At 43.1% G+C, this 20,133-nt stretch overlaps 1 protein-coding gene across 1 annotated transcript in view; it reads left to right on the forward strand.

The window, feature by feature from the left end:
- Positions 1 to 20,133, forward strand: part of LOC145349500 (uncharacterized) — a 94,085-nt gene that overhangs the window by 48,516 nt on the left and 25,436 nt on the right. The window contains exons 3-4 of the mRNA XM_080198044.1: positions 4,004 to 4,116; positions 7,351 to 7,453. Coding sequence (XP_080054170.1) covers positions 4,004 to 4,116; positions 7,351 to 7,453 — 216 coding nt within the window. The remainder of the gene's footprint in view (positions 1 to 4,003; positions 4,117 to 7,350; positions 7,454 to 20,133) is intronic.

The following is a 20,133-nucleotide window of genomic DNA, read 5'->3' on the forward strand; positions in this document are numbered from 1 at the left end:
AGGTTGGGCAGACAAGTGACAGATGAATACAGAGAAATGTGAGGTGATGCATTTTGACACAAAGGATAGGGAGAGGCAATACAGATTTAATGGGCACAATTCTAAAAAGTACAGAGGAAGAGAGGGTCCGGGGGATGTGCATACATTGATCTTTGAAGAAGGCAGGACCTGTTAAGAGTGGTTAGCAAAGCATATGGGATTTTGGGCTTCATAATTAGAGGGATTGAGTACAATAGCAGGTAGTTTATACTGAACCTTTATAAAGCAGCTCGAGAATTGTATCCAGTTCTGGTCATCATACTTCAGGAAAAATGTGAAGGCCCTCGAGAGAGGGCAGAGGAGATTTACCGGACTTGTTCTAGGGATGGGGGATTTTAGTCACAAGGGTAGGTTGGAAAGGCTGAACTTATTCTTGAAGGCAAGGAGATTGAGGTGAGATTTATTAGGGATGTACAAGATTATGACAGGTTTAGATAAGCGAACAAGGTAAAACTTTTCACATTAGATGATTGTATAAGGACTAAGGGACACAGATTTAAGATTTGAGATGAGTGAATCAGGGGGATGTGAGGAAGAACCTTTTTAAACAGTGAGTGGTAATGACCTGGAATTCACTGCCCATGAGGGTGCTGGAAGTGGAAACAATCCATAATTGGATGAACACTTGAAGGAAGTAAACCTGCAGGGGTACAGGGATCGAGCAGGGGAGTGGGACTGAGTGGATTGTTACACAGGGAGCTGGCATGAACTCAATGGGATGAATGGCCTCCTGTGGAATAAATGACTTTGATTTTAAGAACAGCAAATAGAATTAATCTTTTGCAGTTATTTTAGGGTATTTTTATTGCTGTTGCTTTCAAAAGCTCGACTTATCTAACAATAACTAACTTATTGTGGGTTTATGAAAGAAATCATTGCTTGAATTTGTGGTCTTCGCCAAGAGTTAGCAAGTGTCTCTGTTTATGGGGAATGTACAGTGCATGTTGCTAATGTAATCGAAAAAATTAAGGTAGATGTTGTAGGAATGTGTTGGACACTGCACTGGTATTGCTGATGAAGGTTCAAATTTTAGCACAAACTCATTTGTGTAAACATCAAATCTCCCATAAGTTAGTGCATACATCCTTGTGATTGATCAGGACTTTCCGCTGTATCATCAAGGGGTGTCGAAGGGGAGGAAATGACCCATTCCTACTTTATAATTGGCATTAATTGGCTGATTTGATCTGCTCTTCAATCATAAGATTTGCAAGCAGCAGGCAATTGAAGACACACAGGTGTGCCCTGCTTTGCTGTAAGTGACTGAATTTGGGCTAATTTAAACTGAATTGAAAGTAACTTAAAATAATTGCAGCAGCAACAGAAGAAAAACAGACTTGAGTTAGACTTCAACTAAGTGCTGGTTGGTGCAGGTCCAGGTGACTAATGCTGGATCGCTGTCCACCCAAGCTTCTGAGCACAATGTATGAACAGCTTCAAACAGGCACAATGGGTGGAAACTCACCACTCTGAACTGGGAGTGTAGTCATGTTTGTCAGCAAGAACTGCTTTGGGAAAATGGATTTTTGAACTGATGTAAAAGATTCTCAAATAAAGTCGTAATTTTATCCCATCCAAAATATCCCAATTCAAATTGAATCCAATTCATGGTCCCCACATGAGGGACAAATAATATCAGGGGTAAGTTTTTCACTCAGAGGGTGGTGAGTGAGTGGAATCAGCTGCCATTGGTGGTGGTGGAGGCAAATTCGATAGGGTCTTTCAGGAGACTTCTGGATGAGTAGATGGGATTTAATAGAATTGAGGGTTATAGGTAAGCCTAGTAGGTACGGATATCATCGGTGTAACTTGTGGGCCGAAGGGCCTGTTTGTGCTGTAGTTTTTCTATGTTCTATGATATCACATCCCATCGAGGGCGTGATAAAAGAAGATCCAAGCTGACAGGATGAGGTAGTGTGCCCTGACCCAGGCTTAATCTAACGCTTTATCTTAGCCAAAAGGCCGAAGATGGCTTTGAAAAATTGCACCAGGTAAAGTCTCGGTTCAGCCTGACGGGCTACCCTGATCTTTTACTCTACCCTAACTTAGGCAAACCATGATCGCGGGCGTCAGCACACCCCCAGTGCAATGGGTTAGCCTGGTCCCCTGCCTGAGCGTGGTTTCACCTGTTTACATTTAAAATTCTGCTGTGTTGAGAGGTATTTAGAATCATAAAATCCCTACTGTGCAGAAGAAGGCCATTTCGCCCATTGAGTTTGCACCAACCACAATCCCAACCAGGCCCTATCCCCATAAGAACATAAGAACATAAGAAATAGGAGCAGGAGTAGGCCATCTAGCCCTTCGAGCCTGCCCCGCCATTCAATAAGATCATGGCTGATCTGTCGTGGCTCAGTTCCACTTTCCCGCCCTCTCCCCATAACCCTTAATCCCTTCTCTTATCAAAAACCCATCAACCCGCTTCTTAAAAATATTTAGCGAGGCAGCCTCCACCACTTCAACGGGCAGAGAATTCCAGAGATTCACCACCCTTTGAGTGAAGAAGTTCCTCCTCAACTCCGTTCTAAACCGCCTCCCCTTTATCTTGAGGCTGTGCCCCCTAGTCCTACTGTCTTTTTTGAGCGGGAAGAGTCTCTCCACCTCTATCCTATCCATCCCATTCATCATCTTATACGTCTCAATGAGATCTCCCCTCATTCTTCTAAACTCTAACGAGTACAAGCCTAGTTTATTCAGCCTCTCCTCATAGCTCAATCCCCTCAACTCCGGTATCAGCCTAGTAAACCTCCTCTGCACTCCCTCCAGGGCCAAAATATCCTTGCGCAGGTGCGGCGCCCAAAACTGCACACAGTACTCCAGCTGCGGCCTCACCAATGCCCTATACAGCTGCAGCAAGACCTCCCTACTTTTATATTCAATCCCCCTCGCTATGAAGGCCAGCATCCCATTCGCCTTCCTGACCACCTGCTGCACCTGCAAGCTGGGTTTTTGCGATTCATGCACAAGGACCCCAAGCATTTACCCTAGCTAGTTTCCTTGACACTAAGGGGCAATTTAGCTTGGACAGTCCACCTAATCCGCACGTCTTTGGACTATGGGAGGAAACCGGAGAACCCAGAAGAAATCCATGCAGACACGGGGAGAATGTGCAAACTCCACACAGACAGTGACATAATCGAACTCAAGCCACTGGTGCTGTGAGGCAGCAGTGCTAACCATTGTGCCGCCCCGAATGAGTGCAAGCTGTTTTTTTCCCATTAATTACGCAACCGCTTCAAGTTTTTCATTCGTCACAAGTAAGGTTTACACCAACACTGCAGTGAAGCCACTGTGAAACTCCTCCAGTTGTCGCATTCCGGTGCCTACTCGGGTCAGTGCAGTGAACCAGCACGTCCTTGGAATGTGGGAGAAAATCGGAGCACCTGGAGGAAACCCACGCAGACACGAGGTTTCATTTCATTCACTTCATTTCATTCTGCTCAGATTACCATGATATCTGTTCCTAAATATTGTAGGAACTCTCATTGCTGTCTTTTGGTTGAGCTGTCATGCTGAAATCCTGTCAGATAGACAGAAAATATCTCATTACACCTTTCTGAAAAGAATTGAAAGCTGCTGGCTGAACAATATTCCTCTCTCAACAAATGTGTCGACCCATTGATCTAGCGCCTGTCTATATATCTTCTATCAACCTTGTTTATTATTGTTTAATTTCTGAAAATTCCAGTGGGATCTGAACAGTTTGTGTTTTGTTACATTGTGCAAGATACAAAGTTAAAGAAAAATATGACTTATTGCCACTTCTTAATTGTAATGAAATATCTACAGTGTAAGTACATTGTTGAGATATATTGATGCTTTGATTTTTTTGAAAATGACGAAGTATCAGACACCACAGTTGTGGTGCTTCCTGTTTCATGTTTACACCTACTGTTTTACAATATTTTACAGCTGCTTGGTGTCATGTCGGTGTATTAAATTAACATGTTCATTAAAATTTCAGAAACGGAAGTTTGAAGCTAACAGATCGAAAGACTGGGACTCTTTACACAATCAGTGTGAACTGTTTTAACGGTGAAACAATTCTCAAGTCTTCAAATGTCAGCATTGATACAGGTATAATAGTGTCGCTTTTTAAAAATAATTTCGGAAAGAAGACATCGTTTTGATGTAAACACAAAAAGGAAAATGCAGGAAATGCTCAGCGGATCTGATAGCATCATGTAGAGAAAGAAACAGAGTTAATAAGCTGAGTTTTCCCAGTTCTGTCTTGGAGGACTTGGCACTAGAGGGAGTGATGGGGATCAAAGGTTGCAGGAAAAAGGCAGGCGAATGGGGTTGAGAAACATATCAGCCATGATCGAATGGTGGAACAGACTTGATGGACCAAATGGCCCAATTCTGCTCCTATCTGTTAAGATGTTATGGTCTTATATGTGCATACCCAGCATCGAGGAACTTGCCCGGGGTTGCCTGGAAATAAAATTGGTTGCAAGCTCCGTGAAGATGGACAGCAGAATTTACATAGTTAGGGCTCTTATTAGGACTGATTTTGTTGTCTTGTCATTTTTTCAGGAGTGGAGAGGCCCCTATCATGCGCAGAGGCAAACAGTTCAATATAACATATTTAGAAAAGATAGAAAGGGGAGATACATTAGGTGTGCTTATTCTGGATAACATAATGGCAGTCAAAGAAAAGAGATGCCGCAAAATGAAAATAGAATCCTTGCAGATACAGATCAAAGATAATAAAGGATCAGTCACTCTAATAGGGCTAGTCTACAGATCACCTAATAGTGGAAGGAAAGTGGAGGAAGAAATGTGTGGAGAAATTAGTGAAACGAGTAAAAAATACATTGTAGAGTCAGGATTCAAGTGGCAGAATGATTTGCCAGCAAGCTTCAAGACAGGATTTGGGAGTGAGCTAAAGGGTAGTTATTCAGACTGGCAGAAAGTGGAAAGTGGAGATCCACAAGGGCCACTGCTGTTCACAGTTTATATTAACAATTTGGGCTTAGGAATCAAAAATACAATTTCTAAATTCATGAAAGACACCAAATTGAAGAGATAGTCAATATTGAGAAGGACTCCAGCAAATGATAGGACATTAATAAACTTGTAGGATGGTAAATAATTAATCGGAAGAATAGGAAGCTGATTTATTAATTGGAAGGTCCAAACTTAGGTGGGGTAGAGAATCTTGGAACAAATATGCCAATCACTTAAATAAGCAAAATACTGCGGATGCTGGAATCCGAAACAAGAACAGCAGATGCTGGAAAAAACCCAGTGGGTCTGGCAATATCTGTAGGGAGAGAGAAAGCAGACCCAACATTTTGAGTCTGTATGACTGTTCATCAGTTCTGTTCTTACGCCAATCACTAAAAGTTGTACCACAGGTTAACAAGGTCATGAAAAGCAAACCAAACACTAGCCATTATTTCTAGAGATAGAGACTTGAAAAGTACGAAAGTTATGCTAAACCTGTACCTAACCTTGGTTAGGCCGCAATTGGAGTACTGCATGCAATTTTAGAGACATTGGAGATTCACAACGATGACCCTTGAAATTCATGGGTATACACATAAGGAAAGAATTGACAAGCAAAAGAAAGTGACCTAATAGAGACCTTTATGTAAGGTTTTGACAGAGTGGATGCAGAGGGAATAAGCAGAATTTAAGCCACTTCCCATTTAACCTCGGTTCTGATGAAAGGCCGTTTTGACCAGAAATATTCATTCTAGGCCCTATTTTATCATTTTGATTCTAAGATCTGGGGAGACTTGAAACTGGGAGTTTTTCAGATCTGACTTTTAGACCCGTTCTGTGACGCCCCCATATGCGCTCTGCCTGAAAAAAGTATCAGCAATTCCGAATCGTGCTGCAGAAGCCTGTGGGCGGGGCTTATCGTGCCCGAACCCTGCAGCTCCGATTGGAGCCTTCAACTGTGCATCCACAGTAGAGAAAATAGAAAATCGCTCTCTGCCACATCGCTCTCGGGCTGGATAATGCTTCCCCCTAGTCCCCACAGACGTAGTCTCACCCCCACAACATTACTGACTCCCTTATACCCCGACCCTCACGCCACCGAGACCGATTGCGGGCCTCTTCCCCTTCCCCCCACCATGCTCACATGCAGCGTGGCAGCAGGCCCCATCGCCACTCTCACCGAGCACACGTGGAATGGCAGAGGACACCCCATTCCACCCCACCGATCACAACCAGAGTGGCAGTAGACATCCCCCCCCAACTAGACAACCATCTGACCCGTCTCCCTCCCCCCAACCAGAGAGCCATCTGACCCGCCTTCACTATCACCCCTCTCCCCAAACCACCGATTTGAGTCAGAGAGCTGCTGGAAGCTCGGAACTCACCTCCTCAGAAGCTGGAGCGCCCAAATCGGACCTTTGCGGACCACGTCTGTTTTGTGCCGAATCTGGACGGGCGAACACGGTGGTAATTGGGGGAAGTGCCGGTGAGCTTGGGTGTGCAGCCATTAAGTCAATTTAAATGCATGCAAATTCAGTTAAATTGACGTCTTGTCCATTTCAGGTGTGGTCCCGTGATGACCATTTTCACCCCTTGGTAAAGTGGGAACTGGTGTGGAGGGGGTGTGGATCACGCTATTTGCCTCACGCCCGACTTTACCAAGTTGTCATGCCCAAAATCGGGCGCAACTTGATGGTAAAATCGGGCCCTCTGTTTCTCTGCACAGATGCCACCTGTCCTGCTAAGTAATTCCAGCAAATTTTTGTTTTTACCTGCGTTTTCCAGTATCCGCAGTATTTTGCTTTTGTACTAACTGTCCTTTGGTGATGATATCTCCATGCTGTACTTGAATGCTCATGATAATGGTCCTTACTCTTGCTGTATAGCAAAGCCTGCCCATCTCCATGAATGAAACCATCCACACTGCATGTAAAACCATCACATTTTAACACATCTGGGCTATTTCCAATATCTCTCTGGTTTCAGTCAGATCTATTTTGGAAATGTTCTCTTGCTGCTTCCCTACACTAAACTGACGTTCTACAGATTAATAAATAAGTGATCATGGTTTTCATGGGGAAAATTGGTTTTATCAGGAAATGAAAATAGATTCCCAATTTGTCAATTCCATGAGGACTGTTTTAAACTTCTTGCTGTCTCCATATTCCATTCTATCCTTTGAATCAAAACTTTCATGATTATATACTTAATAATAAATTGTTTAATAACTGAAACTCATTCAGGATCTTTGTCAAAGAAAAATAGAGAAGGGTGCAAAGCTCTGTACTCCTAAAATTACATTATGCAAAACGTAATCTTCTTTATTTGTCTTGCATTCAAATATCACTTCTTGCATTCCAGGTATAGAGTCAAGTTTTCACCCTTCAACGTCACCATCCACGTCAAGAATAAAAATACAGTCAACTTTAGGCGGCCACCTGAACCATGCCAAGTTATTCAATTCGTACGTATAGCTTACATATTGGTTCCAAAGTGGAGTTTTGTACAACTGTTGTCCTCTAACAATTTAAGTCAGAAGTTTTTTGAAATCACTGATACTTAAACATGTCAAGAGAGTGCTAATCCTCTGCCATAACAGCACGGTGGCACAGTGGATAGCAGTGCTGCCTCACAGCGCCAGGGACCCAGATTCGATTCCTGGCTTGGGTCACTATCTGTGTGGAGTTTGCACTTTCTCCTCATGTTTGTGTGGGTTTCCTCCGAATGCTCCGGTTTCCCCCCATGGTCCAAAGGTGTGCAGGTTAGGTTGATTGGCCATGCTAAATTGACCCTAATGTTAGAGGACTAGCAGGGTAAATACGTAGGGCTACAGGGAACGGGTCTGGGTGGGATTGTAGTCGGTGCAGACTTGATGGGCTGAATGGCTTCTTCTGGCACTTTGGGAATTCTGTGATTCATAGGGGCTCTTGCTTCCATGGAGCTGGATTTGTGTTCATCCCCTCTGCCCTGTCGAGGGTGATGTGACTGAGGAGCAGGTATTGTGTGCTCCTACCTTCTAAGTTTCTAACGTCTATGCAGCTGAGGCTGTTGTTGGAATTCGTGTTGCTGCTCCTCACATTTTTCATCAGAGATGCTAAGGTAGCACTTCACAAGTTACTCTCATGACTGTGTTCACTGCAACAGTGAAATGTAGCTGTAGGTGAGTGAAGTGCAAGGCAGGTGTAACTGACTTCCAAGAAGTTGGAATCGCCTGTCAAGCAGTCAAAGCGTATCCTCAGAAGAAGTTCTGTTATTCCCAGCCTCTCACCTGGTTATGGCTACAGCTCTTCAGTTTCACTATTCAAAGCCTGGCTGACCCGTCAGTTTCACTGAAAAAGCACCCCTCGACATGCAGTTAGCTCAGTGACCCTGGTAAGTTACTGACGGCTCAGAAAGTAGGTGTGCAAAGCCAGGATAGATGGCTAAAACAGTAGCTAATGGTAGATTTGGATAATTTTGTTGCTTGCCAAAAGCTCCAAGGGGATTCTCCATTCATCTCCAAATCCACCTAAATGTAATGCAGAAGTGGACCGAATGATGCTGGAAACCCAACCCTAAATTACTTTTGGGGTATTTAACTACATGCATGCACTCATGCACACACCCCAAGTCCTCCTCCTCTTTCCTGTGATTTCACAGCTCTGCAACTAAGAATATTTTTCAAACTGATTACCAGCAATTTTTTGCTTTCCATCTTCTATCATCAAGTCCTGACCATGGATTCACTGCGTTGCTTTATATGATCTTGTAACAGAGACAAAGCAGTAGAATGAGGTGGTGACAGGCCAGCAGCTATGTTAAAGGAAAAATAAAGAAATACATTGAAGTTACAACTCAGAGTCTGACCATTTGGTCCATCATGGCCGAAGGAAAATATAATTCAATTCACATCCCCCTTCTGTTTCTCCATGCACTTATTCAACCAATCTAGTTGTGAATATTTACAGCTTTTTTGGCTCAATTACTAATGCTAGAAGGAATTGCACAGCCACACAGCTCTATCCTAAATATTTTACTGTCTACTGGCCCTTTGTCTTTGACCTGTCAAATTACCGGAAGCAGTTTGCTTCAATCTAACCAGCTCCATCCTTCCATAGTTGTAAACACTGCGGTCTATTGTTCTGCAATCTGCCAATGAAAATGAAAAAAGTCTCTGTTCTTTCTGCATATTTATAATTCAATTTTCTCACGCCAGAGAACATCTGAGTGAATCTACATTGTTTCCTCTGTAAAGCCCAGATTTGTTTATGTGTCGATGCAGACTCGAGGAGCTGAAGGGCCTCTTCTGCACAGTATATTCTGTGATTCTGTGAGGCCAGTACTGCACACAGTGCTCTTCCTGAAGTTTTATTAAGATTTTATATAGGCTTATTTTGGTTTTTACACTCTGTACTTCAAGATAAAATCTAGTATTCTATTAGCAGTCAGCTCAATCTGAAGCCCTATGTGCCTGTCTTGCTAAGTACCTCTGCTGTTCCACAGCATCAAGTTTGCTTCCATTCAGAATATATGTACTATTTTTGTTTAACTAAAATGCATCATGTGATGATCACTGATATTTAATTTGTCACTTTCTTGTCCTAGCCCCACTTTAGCAATATCCTTTCATAGTTTTCTTTGATTTTCTAGAGAATAAACTACACTTTCTACTTTGCTATCCTCAACACCACTGTGTCAATAGATTGGAAAATTGCAAATATAAAGCCATTATTTAAAAACAGAGCTGAAAGCAAACCAGGACACCAGGAATTATAAATCTGGTAGTCTGTTCTGGGCCCCGCTGGTCTGTCGTGTGATCTGCTGGTTTGTTGTGGGCCCTGCTGGTCTGTCGTGGGCCCTGCTGCTCTGCTGGGGGGTCTGCTGGTCTGTCAGGAGGAGCTGCTGGTCTGTCAAATAATTAAGCACTTAGAAAATTTTGAGTTGAATGGAGAGAGCGAACATGGGCGTGTAAAGAGTAGGTCATGTCTGAACAACCTAACCAATTTTTTTGAGGGATACGAATGTCTATGAATGCAGTTTATATGGACTTCCTGAAGCATTCAAGAAGGTTTCACAGAAAAGACTGTTTTCTGAAACGAAAGCGTATAGAATTGAAGACAAATTGTGGACCTGGATACGAGATTGATTAGGCAGGCAAAGATAGAGCATAGGGATAATCAACATTTACTTTAGTTGTGAAGAAGTGGCCAGTGGTGTCACACAGCTTATTTGTGCTGGGATCTTAAGAGCTCACTGTACTTATTAATGACTTAGATAACACAAAAGACACCCGTATATACTAGTTTGCTGATGACAGAACTTGGTGGCATAGTAAATTTTGTAAGCATCAGATTAGAAAATGACATCAATAGATTAATGAAGAGGGCAAAACAGTGGTAGTTGGATTTCTACACAGGCAACTGTCAGGTCATCCATTTTGGACTAAAAAGAGGATCAAATTGAGTATTTTGTAAATTGTGAAAAACTAGGAAAAGTGGTGTTCCAAAGACATTTGGGAGTCCTTGTATGCATGTCACTAAAATAAGTTTATTTATTTATTAGTCACAAGTAAGGCTTACGTTAACACTGCAATGAAGTTACTGTGAAATTCCCCTACTCTGGTAACTTTCTGAGTCAATGCACCTAACCAGCACGCCTTTCAGAATGTAGGAGGAAACCGGAGCACCTGGAGGAAACCCACGCAGACACGGGGAGAACATGCAAACTCCACACAGACAGTGACCCAAGCCGAGAATCGAACCTGGGTCTATGGCGAAGTGAGCAGCAGTGCTAACCACAGTGACAAATGTAGTCATATAATCAAAAACAATATTGAAATGTCACCTTTTTAATGAGTGGGCTAGAATATAAAAAGAAGGAAATTTCATTACAGCTATACAAGCTACTGGTTAGACTAGGATACTGTGTAGGGTTTGAAATACTGACCATAGAAAGGACCTGGTCACCTTGGAAAGAGTGCAGTGCAGATTCACCAGGCTCCATGTGTTAGATTGTGAACAGTGAATTCGTAGATAAGACTTGTTTTTCTTGGATTATAGGGAAATACTAGGTGGTTTGATTGATGTTTTTAGGAGTTTTAAAGGAATTGATGTGGATTGTCTAAATAGAAACACTTTTCATTGGGGAGGGACATAATCTTGAAATCAAAGTCATTCAGGAGAGAGTTCACTGAAAGTGTGGAACCCTCTCTCACAAAAGGCAGCAAATGCCAAGTCAATTAATTCTGAGATGTTTTCTAGGCAAAGGTGTTGAGAGATATGGCACCATGTTGGGTGGGTGGAGTTACCTAATAATTGGCCATGATCTCTATGAATAGTGGAACGGGCTCCAGGAGCTGTACAGTCAAATATTTTTATATGTCCCATTTCAGATCGCTGGTTCTCTTTGTTGCCATTTTGCTAAATAAGGGTAAAGGGACAACTTGAGTGACAAAGATCAAAGAAAATTACAGCATGGGAACAGGCTCTTCGGCCTCCAAGCCTGCACTGACCATGCTGTCTGTCTGAACTAAAACAGTCTACCCTTCCGGGGACCATATCCTTCTATTCTCATCCTATTCATGTATTTGCCCATTAGAAGTCACTATCGTATCTGCTGCCACTACCTCCCCCAGCAGCGAGTTCCAGGCACCCACCACCCTCTGTGTGAAAAAACTCACCTTGTACATCTGCTTTAAACCTTGCCCCTCATACTTAAACCTATGACCCCTAGTAATTGAGTCTTCCACCCTGGGGAAAAACTTCTGATTATTCACTCTGTCCATGCTCCAGTGTGTTGGGATGTGATATGAGTCTTGCCTGCTGGCTACAGAATCAACACCGAGTTGCCTCCTTTTGGGAGGCAGTGCTGCCTTAAGTGTCTCCCAGGCACTTCTCTGGGATCAAGGATCCTGGAAATGGAAATCTCACCCATGAGATCTACCAGCCAATCAGAGGCAGCAGCTGTGCATTGTTCAGCAGCCACCACCTTGGGAGCTGTGGCATTGCTGGTACTGCACCCATCTGAGGCTCAGGGTTACTGAGAGATCCAGGCCACAGGTGAGGGAAGGCAGGATGGAGGTGGTGGGTGTAGGAAGGGGGGATTGGAAGGAAAGGCAAGTGGGGTTCTGAACCAGCTGCCCCCTTCCCAATGCTGGATCCCTTGATCACAGTGGGTAACACTGTTGCCTCACAGCACCAGGACTCCAGGTTCAGTTCCAGCTTTGGGTCACTGTCTGTGTAGAGTTTTCCTCATGTCTGAAGGGGTTTCCTCCAAGTGCCCTAGTTTCCTCCCACAGTCCAAAAATGTGCAGGTTAGGCAGATTGGCCATGCTAAATTACTCCTCAATGTGCAAAGATATGTAGATAGGGGAGATTTGTGGGGTAAGTATGTGGGATTACAAGGATAGGGCCTGGCTGGGATGCTCTGTTGGAGAGGCAGTGAAGACTCGATGGGCTGAATGGCCTCCTTCACTGTAGGGATTCTAAATCCGCAAGGAGCACTGACAGGGTTTGCTTTTCAAGCTTCCTGCATGGTGATTTGTTGCTGCCACTGGGTGAATGCCAGTGGTGATATGGAGATGCCAGCGTTGAACTAGGGTAAACACAGTCAGAAGTCTCACAACACCAGGTTAAATTCCAACAAGTTTATTTGGTAGCAAAAGCCACTAGCTTTCGGGCCTCTGACCCTTCGTCAGGTGAGTGGAGAGTTCTAAGTGAATGGAGAACTCTCCATTCACCTGACGAAGGGTTAGAGGCCCGAAAGCTAGTAGCTTTTGCTACCAAATAAACTTGTTGGAATTTAACCTGGTGTTGTGAGACTTCTTAATGTGAATACCAGTGGCACAGGAAGAAAGCCCCTTAAGTTCATACCAGTTGCAACTAGCCACCCTCGCATCCGATTAGACACCCTCCCCCCACTTCCCTCCGCCACTAAGCTTGTCTTGGTGGAGAGATTTTCACCCCTTATGTGTGAACTGTAATAACCTAGTTGCCTTTAGCAGAAACTATTTCAGCCTCAGGTCTAATCTAGAACATTGACGTCAAAGGAAAAATTGCTGTTTCTTTTCTGAAAACAATCTGTGCTCTCTGATCGCTTTCAGACAATTTGGCAAACTCTTTCATTTTTGTTTTCTCTAACAAAAGATAACTGAACAAAAATATTTGAAAGAAATAGTTTTTCATAAAATCCAGGGAAAATAAAGTTTTTTTTCAGACAATCACAAGTTAAGGAAGTCATTTCTATTTGGAAGTGGTTTTGCACTGACTGACAGTAATTAAGCTTGCACCAATAGGGGGCAGCAAATCATTACGTTTGAAATATCACACATGCTTCAACATCATAGAAAAATCACTCTTGTTTTTAGCCGTTCCATTAGAATCATTGAATGGTTACCTCACAGGAGGCCATCTGGCACACCAGCGTCCACCTAGTCCTGCTCCCCTGCATTTCCCCTGCGGCCCTCAAAGTGTTTTCCCTGTAGATAACGATTCTGGGGATGTGGCTGAGTCTTGTCTCACTACCCACCTGTCTAGTGTTAAAAGCAGCTAGAAAATTGCAAAGGAGAAACCATTAGTGACATTTGATAAAAGATGCTGCCTGATAACCTGGCAAAATCACCAGGAAAGAAAAGTGAATGAATTGAATTCCTCAAAAGTAGATTCATCCACTATTTCTTTCAGTTACTGATACTTATCCAGAGTAAGTTTTAAATTAAATAAATTCAAGTATTAAATAGTAGCATTTTTCAATTAATTGAATAATATTTTGTGTGCCTTTTGATTCCTCCTTTAAATTTATTATTTTTAAGACCTTGCCTACATTATTTGCTTATTTTCCCCAGAACAATGGAGCTTCTTCTACATGTTTGCATCTCCTACACATGCGGGTTTGGAATTTTATCCGTGCGTCGGATGTTGAGAATCAGGAGAATTCCTGACTCTGCAAATCCAACTTGTATAAATGTGGCCCTGAGTGTCTGATTGTCAGTCTGCGGGGGTTGGCCTATATTTGGAACCAGGGTGGGCAACCGCAGAGGTATGATGGGGTCGGAGATAGGCCTGATGCAGTTAGGGCATCTTGGGTGCAGTTTAAAGGTGGGCCTTCATAAAGATGCATTTAGAGGTTGGGTGGTCCAGTGTTTCAGAAGAGACATTATTGACTTGTCAGATGAGTAGGAACTCTGAAAAGTCCCAAGGATGATGCGTCATGGACTTTCCCTAGGAAAGAACTATCATTGTCACTGTACTGAAGCACTGAAGTCATGGAATGGATTCACAAAACAGACACATGGAGATGGCATCAGCTTGGCTTCGTTACCTGGTAAAGACATTCTGAAATAATGTAGTTAGCAACCATACCTCTGTGGATGAACAATGAACAATGCCACGGTCATGAATCTAAACTCTTGCCACCTATCTGTCAGGCTGCACTAACACAATTGACCTGTGACCAAGCCCCTTTCAGCTGCACACTGTCATGGCATAACCGTGTGACCAAGGGGCAGTAAGTCAGTCGCGCTGCCAGTGGTTGTGGAGTACAACATGTTTCCTTAGAGTCACAGCTGCAACGTACATGGCACCAAGCATAAGTTGAGAACCATTTCCTCCACGTCCAAGAGCTTCTCAACATCCTCATCTTCTTCTGCCTCCCCAGCCCCCCTCCCAGAGCCTTGTCTGCTCCTTATGTAGCAGGGACCACCGCTGCCTATGCAGAGCCGGCAGTTTGACGGAGGTCCTGAACAGGTGCCTGCATGACAAGGCCAGCTGGCGCGCTTCTTAATGCAATTCTGACCAAGAAGTGACTCAAGCTCTCCCAAGGCAACACAGTAGGTGACAGGGACACTTTGTAAGAGTGTGTGTGAGCATAGGACACCTGCTCACTTGAAGCAGTAATGGCAACATTTGAATTCCAAATGAGAGAGATGTGCTTTCTGAGGGGAAGCCGAGGTTTATGGAAGTCTGGAATGTTACATATGGCACCCACTCCAGAAACTGGACCATTGGCTGGAATGGATGGTGCAACGTTAATTCAAAGAAATTTTGTTGCACAGTTGTGGGTTCATCCTGCAGTATGTGCTTAATCTGACTGTATGTTCGCACATACAAACATATCAGGCTGCATTGGATTGAGGCCTTAAGCTATGATGGCACGAGCATTGTGGCCATGGTTTGAGTGTGCACAGGGTAATGGATTTCTCACTTCACACACATCCACTGGTGTTTCTGTGAGGGGCCTGGTTGTGAAGGATTTCTTACCATGCGCATTTACAGTATACTGAGGTCTGTGGTTGTGATGGTGAGGATTGCAAACATTTTATTTTGTCTAAGTTAAACTTGTTGATGTTGTTCTCCTTTGTCAGGGTTGGGCATTGCACTAAGTGAATGTTGCATCAATGTCAAAAAGTTCTTAATGGGAATTTGCTCACCAGGGACTGGCTGATGGAAAGTGTGAGATTGGAGGACTTAGGAGATTTTCACAGTAACTTCACTGTGTTGTCATTGTAAGCCTGCTTGTGACTAAAAAAAAACTAAACGAAACTATGAGACTCTATTCTGCACAAGGACATGGCTGATGATGATTCCCCTCCTACACAGAGTCAGCCCTGGCTACATGGCCAGGCTTTCCAGCTTCTCTGCTATTGGAGGCTTATACATTCCCTTTTGTTTCAGAATTGTCTCAATGGACAGAGGCTGCCACCCTGAAGTAAAAAGTAAAAGTAAAAGTTTAAAGTTTATTTACTATTTGTCACAAGTAGGCTTACATTCACTACTGTGAAAATCCCCTAGTCGCCACACTCCAGCGCCTGTTTGGGTATGCTGAGAGAGAATTTAGCATGGCCAATCCACCTCACCTGCACATCTTTGGACTGTGGGAGGAAACTGGAATACCCAGAGGAAACTTTAAACCCCCCTCCTAATCATCTTTATTGACTTCACTATCCTCATTGTCTTCTTTCTTATCATCATCCTCATCAAATTCCTTCTCCTCAGAGTTTGGAATTGGATCATGGCCTCTTCCTCTTTGAGTATGTGGGCTCTTGTGCAACACAATGTTATGCAGCATACAACACACCACTGCTTTCTTGATCCTATTGCTGGACCATACTGAAGGGCTGCACTAAATCACATCTGTAGAATTTCAGTGGCCTGCTCGATTGTACGCTTTATGACAACATGGCTGTTGTAATAGTTGTGCTCAGCCTCAGTTTGAGGTTCCTAAAAGGGGCCATTCGTCAGGTTCTTAAGGGATAGCCCTTTCTCCTAGAAATCAGGTCTGCAAACAGAACTGATGCAGCTGAGGAAGTTGGGAACTTCTTAGTATTTGAGTTACCAGGGAACCTTGCCCTAGATGAGAGGTGACTCCCCAGTTGAAGAAATGTTCCATGGTTAGGAGGGTTTCTCCATCGATCTTGATGGAGGAAGAGATTGGATCTTGCTCTGGAATGTGTTGGTAAAGGATTTGAGTCTTCTCGAGGTTGAGGCAAAGACTGGTTCTTCAGTATGTTTCCGTGAAGATGTCAAGCATAGCTTGGAGATTCTCTTCTGAGAGTGCGGAGATAGAAATGTCATCCACTTACTGAAGCTCCATGAGAGATGTCAGTGTCATTTTCTTCTTGGATGCCTAAGGACTAGAGTCTTCAATGACCACAACATTTGTGCTGATGCCAAGATCCTCGCGCACAAGGCAGTCATCCTCTAACACTTCTATATGGTCAGAAACTTGGACTACATGCAGATTCCACCTCAAGGCCCTGGCCAGATACCATTAATGCTCTCCAGGATGGATTCTCCAAATCAGCTGGGAGGACTGACATACTAACATCAGCATCTTTGAAGGAGCTAAGAACACCAGACTGAGGCCATGATTATCCAAAACCAACTCCGCTGGGCTGGTAATGTGCTTAGGATGTCAGAGTCCCAACTGCCAAAGCAAATCTTCCTCATCCAGCTCAAGGAAAGCTCCTGAATATGAGGAGGATAGAGGAAGGACTTCAAAGACCCCCTGAAGGCTTGCCTCAAGAAATGCAATGTAGATGTCACAGCCTTGCAGACCTTTGCTCAGAGATGACCTACTTTGGAGAACCTCCCAATTGAAGGGGCACAATTCTTTGAGGCGTTCAGTGGCAAGAAGAGGCCCGGAAAAGGAGCCTGAGAAAGGAATAACAGTGATTTAGAGTCCAAGAACCAAATCCAACTCCAGGAAACACCTACCAGATGTGCAGTGGAAGATGTGGCTCTAAGATCAGGTTCATCAGCCACGCAAGGATCCACAGAACTCATGACTAGTGACAGAGTTTCTTAGGTGGACAGTCATACTTGTTAGAGAGTGAATGCTGAAGAAGAACACAGTTGCCTGCTGTTGATTGGGATTTACCAGTCAGGTCATGTGCTTAGCCCTGGAAAGAACCTAAGACATAAAAACTGAGAGCAATGGTTACCTTTAGAACTCACTGGCTGGACATGGGTGTCGAGAGTGTGAATCGAGTTGTTGGTGGACTGTGTGACGAATGTGATGACGCTGCTTCTCCATCAAATTGAAGTAGGACATCCGGGGTCAGCGCATCGTTCAAATCCTGTTAGTCCTTCCACTGTTTCTTCTTCACATGACACTGCCTCTGCCTCTTGATCTTACTCTGGCCTCTGCCTGCTCACATGATTGGCTTCTTTGGTCTAAGTCACATCCATAAACAAATTCCCTTTATTTGGATGGTTCTGATTTGTTTGTGAGATTTAATAATAGGTATTGATGTGCAAGGGTGCCATTGCCCATCTTGCATCTTCTTTTGCACAAAGCACAATGTGCCCTTCTCAAGCACAACCCTTTTCCTGGCATCTGGGGGCAGGACTCAGGAAGGGCAAATGACATTGTCCTGCCAAGTCCAGCATCTTCACTCCACTGCATTTAAGCCAGACAGCTGGCAACATGATTTTGCCTTTTCTTATAAAATAAATACAACTTTAAAACAAAGATAAACACATGAATCAGACACAAGAGTACGTCACTCATCCCCTTGAGCCTGCTTTGCCATTCAAAAGGATCGTGGCTGATCTGATTGTAACCTTAACTCTGTATTCCCATCTACCCTGATAACCTTTTACCCCCTTCCTTATCAAGAATCTATCTAGCTTTGCCTTACAAATGTTCAAAGTCTCTACTTCCACTGCCTTTGTAGGAGGAGGAATCCTCTGAGAAGTAAAAATTCTCATCTTTTGTCTTAAATGATTGACCCCTTATTTTTAAAGTCATTCCTAGTTCCTGATTCTCCTACAAGAGAGAAATTTCTTCCCATATCCACCCTGTCAAGACACAGAGGGAGGCAAGAGAAAGGTGGCAGGCAAAAAGACATCAAAGGAAATATATAAATTAAAGGTCAAAAGATTCCCAGATTAATTTGGAAAAAAAACTATAAACTGAATTAATATAGAGGGCACACTATTGCTCACTCTGACAATCGGGACCTTTTAGATTTGCATGCAGTTTGTTTGTTTACAGATATTCATTTTGGTTGAACTTTTGTGCAGATTCATTGGACACAACCTTATGGAACATTGTGCTTTACTGCTAGATAACTTGACACAACACACAATGTCCATCCTTCGCCATTTGATTATGGTAATCTTGACATTGCCCACAATTATATCATGGGCTCTTACCCAGAAGGAGTGGGTGAAGTGGTCCAAAATGCTTAGAATGTGATTCCTGTTCTTATAGAAAAGTCATGATGTGGAGATGCCGGCGTTGGACTGGGGTAAACAAAGTAAGAAGTCTCACAACACCAGGTTAAAGTCCAACAGGTTTGTTTGGTAGCAAAAGCAATTAGCTTTCGGAACGCTCGCTGCCCCTTCGTCAGGTGACTCACCTGACAAAAGGGCAGCAAATTCTCTGAAAGCTTGTGGCTTTTGCTACCAAATAAACTTGTTGGACTTTAACCTGGTGTGGTGAGACTTCTTACTGTGCTTAAGAAAAAATGGCATTTTATACTGGTGCATTTAATAAGCACAGAAATTCTCAATACCTTTTATATTTTTATTGAAACATTTCTTTTTTCATTTCTGGGGGTGGCACAGTGGCACAGTTATTAGCATTGCTGCCTCACAGCGCCAGAGACCCAGATTCGATTCCCGGCTTGAGTCACTGTCTATGTGGAGTTTGCACGTTCTCCCCATATCTGCGTGGGTTTCCTCTGGGTGCTCCGGTTTCCTCCCACAGTCCAAAGATGTGCAGATTAGGTGGATTGGCCGTGCTAAATTGCCCCTTTAGTATCAGGGGAATTAGCAGGATAAATACATGGGGTTACGCGGATAGATCCTGGCTGGGATTGTGGTTGGTGAAAACTCAATGGGTTAAATGGCCTCCTTCTGCACTGTAGGGATTCTATGATTAAGAAAAAATTCAATTTTACACTTTTTTGATCCATAATACCAAAAGCGACTTCAAAATTTCACCATTTGATTTCAATTTCTGAGTGGCTGGGCAGACTTGTTAACAATTAAGTTTAAAGATATTTGTGTTCCAACAACTTAGTCACATTCAACAGCATGTCATTATGTGGATTGCATGAGTGATTTTACTTGAAATTCTTTGCAGGCAGTTAATTTGCACACACCACTTCTAAAAGTTGTGTAAGGCCTCTTGGATAAAACTTTAAGCAATTTCTCTATGAATCAGAAGTTTGTTTACAATGGACATTTGGGTCCACATATGTTTCAGTTTAGATTGAATGTGACGCAAAAGATAGGGTGTTGACGTTTTTAGATTGTGCAGTTTGTACTTGAGTGAAGATGTGATGTTTCCCAGTATTTCGGTTAACTTTAAAGAGAACAACAGTTTGCACAATTTGTAGTTCCTTGCAGTCTTGAGCAGGGCAAGTTGTAGATTACAGAGCCAAAGCTGGATGGTGCTATTGAACTGATCCAATGCCTCGAGTTTTTATAATGCTGTTTATATGATGTTGTTATTATAAATTAAAATACAGCCAATTGATGATTATACAGTGATATGTAATTAAGGCACTGGAGGAGTGCAAAGTTTAGCAATATAAAACATTGCAAGTATTTAGAAAAGACTTATATCCCCAAAACCTCACTTTATTCCCAAATGCAAATTGTATATTACCAATCATTGCCCAGCCCACCATTTGGTTTGAGGTGTACCAGACACCGA

This window comes from Carcharhinus amblyrhynchos, chromosome 1 (genome assembly GCF_965287045.1).
Source record: "Carcharhinus amblyrhynchos chromosome 1, sCarAmb.v2.hapA, whole genome shotgun sequence".
In the NCBI taxonomy this organism is placed as follows: domain Eukaryota; kingdom Metazoa; phylum Chordata; class Chondrichthyes; order Carcharhiniformes; family Carcharhinidae; genus Carcharhinus; species Carcharhinus amblyrhynchos.